The following is a 6,000-nucleotide window of genomic DNA, read 5'->3' as shown; positions in this document are numbered from 1 at the left end:
CTCGGCGACGTCGCTGAGATCACTTGTACAAAACAAGCGGCTGCTTCACCGCTGTACATTTACATCTACATTGCCCAAAGCAGGACTAAATGTAGAAAACAACTACCCCCCCGGCGCCCGGAACTGCATGTCCTGGGCGTCAGGAGATAGGAATTCCACACCCCTGCTGCCCCTCTACTCCCAGCTGCCCCGAGACCGGGCCTTGGTTGGTCTTGTGGGAAATCCAGCACTGTTGATCGCTACATCTGAGAAAACTATTTCAGACAGGGTTGCCTTGCATAAAGTAACCAGTAAGTCAGATTCTGACTATCCTTCCTAGTTTTGAAATGTGAAAGATAAGACGGTACAGGCTGTTTTTTTACTAAAACACCTTTTTCAGCACTCTACAAAAAACAGGACATAGGTGATATAATAAGAGTATCACGGAATTCTGGTCATTTTTGTGACATCATCACGGTCAGAATATCAAAGGACAAGGGAAAGTAGAGATCCAGACATGGGCCCAGTCTAACACTCAATTAAGGTTTGGGAGAATGGCATAAAAGGACATATATACAAGGCACGTTATGTATCTACATATATACAGCGCGTACCAAAAAAAGGGGAAGCCTAGACAACAAACAGAAATGGTGAGGAGGCATACAAGGAATGATAGGACAACATGGAGCAAAATATTGATTACTGTGTGAAATTCTAGCTATGAAATATCTACAGTCACAAGTCAAATGTTTTTGTACGGATCGAGGGTCCTGTCCAGGATGTTTGGACCTTGGCTGTTGCCCAACTCACATGTATCTTTTTATACAATATGGCTTATTAGCGGTGGGGAGGCCATATTGCGGCTGCATGATCTGGAGACTGGACTCCGATCTGATTGTCAGATACATCACAGTGTCTTTCTTGCAATATCAGGAGCTTCAAAATGGAGCCACAGTCTTAACATTTTTGTTGTTGTTGCTGGTGGCCATAGGCTCAACTGTGGCATGTCCAGCACACCCCTCGCCTCGTGGCTTGGAAATAGTCTCCCATCTATCCTGCCAGGCTTCAGTTAACAGTGGAAACCTGGCTGTGGTGCAGACTGAACTCCTTGGCTTTAAGGCGAAGGCTGGCGATGCTGTCGGCCATGTTGACTCCTTGGGTGGGCATTGTGTTTGGTGCAGAGGTGGTGTTTGGATTGTAGGGCGGCAAAGCGGCGCTGTTGGAATAAACAAAAGGACAGTGTTCAGTCATAAATGTCAAATACAAAATCCATTTTTAAAGAAATATGCTGGGGAAAAAATATACAGGGTACCAATGTTGAAACCTCCTTTAAAACAAATTCTAGATACCTGGCTGTCATACTGAATCAGCTGCTTCAGTCATTTCTGAGCTGCTCACCAGGAACAAGTATGCAGATCATGAGTTTTGGCTTCATTGCTCCAGGTCAGTAACTCAACCCAGACAGCCAAGCAACTAGAATTTTTAGAAGGATGTTAATATTTAAAGGAGAACTATGAGGTCAGGGCTTTTCCCCATAGTTCTCCTTAGGGTAACGGGAGGACACAAACTAGCGTCCTCCCGTTACCCTAAGCTCAGTATATACTGAGACGCCGTAGCGGATCCCGACATCGATGTCGAGATCCGCCCAGCTGCATTAGTGACAGCTGGCTCTGCCTATCTAGAGGCAGAGCCAGCTGTACTTGCCCCCTCCCCCGTCCGTTACGCCAGTCAGCGCTGGCGGATCGGAGCGGGGAATCCAGCCCCTCCCCTGTCACGGCAGAGAGCCGTGACAGGATCAAGAGGTGAGCGAACGCCGGTATCTGTTCCCTCACCTCCCGATCTACTGAGCCAACCTGTGACAGTCTCATTGTCACAGGTCGGCAAGAACTATGAGGTGAGTGGAAATCACTCACCTCATAGTTCTCCTTTAAGCATACATGTAGAAATACCACCTCCGTAAGAAACAGTAAGGTGGAAAAAGAAGTTATACTCCAACCAAAAATAGATAAATAATCAGCCTAATTCTAATTAATAATGGCTTACTTTATTAATTAGAAAGATATGATTATTACATTTAAGAGAGTATGAACAAATTTAACATTCATATTTAAGCGGCTGTGCCTGAACTTTATCTTCATTAAAGATCTCAACTTCCCAGTGCTCGCTGTTATACAAGCAATATCCATAGTCACCGTATCAACCCCATGTTCTCTTCATTCTCCTGAGTAGGAAATGCTTAAAAAAATTCTCTAAAATTAGTTTTTTGCTGTCATTGTCCCATTGTGATGTTTTTGTTTTTTTTGTCTTGAGACACAACAGGAAGTAAGAGCAGATCTCTCTAAATTGAGGTAAATACTCTTTCAGATAGTTGTCACCATAATAAGTGTCTTCACTGGAAGATTTCCTCATTATTTGGGATCCAGTGATTTTCCTTCACTTTCTGTCCTGATAACAATGATCACTAGCAGGAATGGAGAGAGTGAATCCCGCAGTGGGGTTATATACTGCTAATACAGTGCAGACAATACATTTACAATTATACTAACATGAATGTATTAAATGATCTGTATGTAGCCCTGTACTATGGATCATTTAACCCATTCATGTTAGCAGAGGATCATTGTAAATGTATTGTTGCAGGCACTCTATATGTACATGTACTATATACTACATATAGAGTGCACTGAACAATAGATTTACAATTATCCTCTGCTAATATGAATGGGTTAAATGATCCGTAGTACATGATATGTAGCCCTGTACCCCCTTTTCCACTTACAGAGCTAGGTTATTTTTCTTTTAAATAAATATTCATGTAATTTTATTGGTATCTATCTACCAGTAGCACAATGAACAATGAACAATCTAGGACAAAATAGCTGATCTGGAAAGTGAGCTGAATTGGAGAATCTTTCCAAATCAGCTATTTTGTCGTAGATTGTTCACTTCTCCTGCCGTCTCCAAACTCGTCACCCTTTTGTGAATAACCCTGTTAGTTTTTGACAAATTTAAAGGTGAGTGTACAGAGATTAAACTATAATATTGTAATGTACTGTATGTGACCAGCAGTGCTTAGAATAAAAAAAACTGTATATTCAAGTCCACCATCGGTAATAACAAATGCACTGGAAAATGGAAATTGGTGACAATGTTTATATCTGTTTGGTTGCTGGTGGGCAATAAGTTTAGCTTATTATAAAATAAAATCCAGATCATACTTTGATTGCAGATATGGTTATATAATCACCATCCATGCAGGATTATTCAATAAATAGTGCAAGGGGCAAAACACAGTACAGTAACCAATTGAAGACCATGGCCTAGTTAATGGACAAGTACAGTGGCTACTCATTGCTTGCTATGGATTTTACACTTTGATCTCTGTGCAATTTAATTACATACACCAGAAAGTACAATCTTATGTCACCTGTAGCTGTTAGAATTCCAGGACATAAATTCCGGGGCCAGACTGGTTGGTCGAGGGCTGATCTGCTGCTCTATAAGGGGATCTTGGCTGTATGATTTTAGCAGGGAGGACGATCGGCTGGCCAGCATGGCTCGCTCATTCCTTCTGAACTTGGCTCGCCTATTCTGAAACCACACCTAAAAAAAGGACAACAAACTGTTACAGAGTGTTTTAGAAATCCTTTATTATGTAACATCTAAGTAAGGATTGAACTGAACTGTACACATTGAGCAACTTTCCCCAAGCTATGGATCAAGAGCCACATGGTACCTCTGATATGCATCCCAGTAAGCAATGGTCATGTGATGAGCAATTGGGGGTGATTTACTAACCTAAACACACGCACGCACTAGGTGCGTGTGATTTTTACACAGCAAAACTTATTTATCAACCAAAAAGTCTCTAAAAGCATATTTCCACTAATGCCATATATGGAAAAATCATGCACATGATGCATATATAATGCTGCTTCACAGTTTAGACAAAAATGGTTAGCTCATGCATTTACATTCCTGCATTCATCAACGCAAGCAACACAACATAGAGCTAATTTACACAACATCACCTTGCAAATTCATGCAGGGCTTTGCACAACACACCTGCTGGGGGTGTACACACTACAAAGGTGTTTAGATTCCACCCATAGATAATGCTGGGAGGGAACACACTACAGAGGTGTATACATGTTCGTGGTGTGTTTATAAGGTTAGTAAATCAACCCCATTGAGTCAAAGGATGGGAATCTCTGAACTTGAGGCTGTGCATAACAAATAACACTAGGAAAAATCAACCGAAATCATTATATTTTTCAAAGCAGACTGCATAAAGTATAAAGGGAAGCATAGCAAATAAATACCAGCATCACCCATTCCAATCTCATCAGTCTGTTAATTCCAAGCTGTGGATATGTTAATGTTGAATTCTGATTGGATGATATGGGTTACAGTACAGTAGCGCCAGTCATCCCAGAAGGTGACTGGTGCCAGACCAAGGAGGAGGGCTTGGAGGGCACTGAAGTAGTGTGGAGAGAAAGAGAATAGTTTGGCAGATGCCTTTTTTTATTCTGGGAGGGGGCTCTATTTAAAAATACCATGCAGGTGGGTGTATGCTTTAATATAGTTTGATTGCTCACCTACTCCCTACTTCATTCCATACTTTGACACACGTGGACCCCGATGCAAGATATGAGGCAGGAACCCTGAGTGTCAATCTTGTACTCACTAATCCATACTTATCATCCTCCACCCCTAAAACTTCCCATACAACTAACATTTCCACCACATTATCTTCTGCATAAAACTCATACCCCACATAACGCCTGCTCTGCACCTATTCCCAATCCTATAACCCCCCTCCCCCCCAACTTGCAAAGTAGTTTCCCTTTGCCTTCAAAGTCATTTAGTTGCATACTTGCTCTAGCTAGGTTGATGGTAACAGAGAGCGCATTTGAATATGACTAGGTAGGCCCAATAGGCCTCCACAGGAGCACTGGTCTAGTTGCAAAAGCAACCTCCACTACCCCTATTTCAACACCACTGAAGCAAAATATAGTTTGAGCTGAAAGAGGCTACCAATGGGGTTATTAAACAGGAAGTCAGCTGTACTTATTACTTTCCTTTCTTACAAACAGTAAAAATGTTATTCCAAGTTTATTTGGTTTTTGTACTTAAAACATTTACATATATATCTGCAAAAGTTACAAATAACTATTTATTTATAAACCGCATTGAACATTTAATGGACTGATCCTTTGAAGAGAAAATCATATCTTATTCATTATTGCACTAAACCTTTCAGCTCATTTTTAAATCCTGCCCCTAGTAAATTGATGTTTTCCTTATATTCACGAGAGCCTGCTGACCTGCATTGTTCTTGTAGAACCTGGGCTGTCTGGTGTGCGCCTGAGACAACTTGCCCTATGAGGGTGCAATAGGGTGGGGAACTGGGCATGTAGTTTAATTGCCACATCCTCCCAGTGATGGTTGCTGCCATACAGTTGACTATCAGCCAATCAAACCTAGCAATAAGCAGATGTATAGTGTCTGTCTTCGCTCGGTCTACATTGTCCCCAAGGGTGCTGGCCATTTCAGCTGGTCATCAGGTAGAGGAGTCTCTGACAATCAGCCTAACTTTTTCAAGAGCAATGAGAATAATTGAATGAAAAAAGCAAAGAGAAGAAGAGCAGCACCACTCCAATAGGGACAGACATATATTTATAGAAGTCCCTCTCTTGGCTCAGTGTAATAATTAAAAGTTAATTGTGATGGGAAATGCTTACATTATTTTTATGCTTATAAGTATTTAAAGACGTGAAATTCTTACTTGTACTCTGGCCTCGCTCAGGTTAACCCTTCTTGCCAAATCTTCTCGTACGAAAGCGTCTGGGTAGTGGGTTCTCTCGAACACTCTCTCCAGGGCCTGAAGTTGGCTACTGTTGAAGGTAGTCCTGTTCCTTCTCTGCTTTTTCTTAATCCGCGCACTTTTTGCACAACCAGAAATAGAGCTCTCACCTAGAACAAAAAAAATATAAACTGCATTATGGAGTGCAGAGGCTG

General features: G+C 41.6%; 1 protein-coding gene across 1 annotated transcript in view; it reads right to left on the bottom strand.

The window, feature by feature from the left end:
- Window positions 1-430: 430 nt before the first annotated feature.
- The window catches only part of PRRX2 (paired related homeobox 2), an 82,216-nt gene continuing 76,646 nt past the window's right edge, over window positions 431-6,000 (bottom strand). The window contains exons 2-4 of the mRNA XM_018563516.1: window positions 5,768-5,955; window positions 3,407-3,582; window positions 431-1,195 (exon numbers count right to left, since the gene is read on the bottom strand). Coding sequence (XP_018419018.1) covers window positions 1,045-1,195; window positions 3,407-3,582; window positions 5,768-5,955 — 515 coding nt within the window. The 3' untranslated portion in view covers window positions 431-1,044. The remainder of the gene's footprint in view (window positions 1,196-3,406; window positions 3,583-5,767; window positions 5,956-6,000) is intronic.

This window comes from Nanorana parkeri, unplaced genomic scaffold (assembly GCF_000935625.1).
Source record: "Nanorana parkeri isolate BGI_ZX_2015 unplaced genomic scaffold, ASM93562v1 scaffold669, whole genome shotgun sequence".
NCBI lineage: Eukaryota > Metazoa > Chordata > Amphibia > Anura > Dicroglossidae > Nanorana > Nanorana parkeri.
This window is presented reverse-complemented; position numbering and strand designations above follow the sequence as displayed.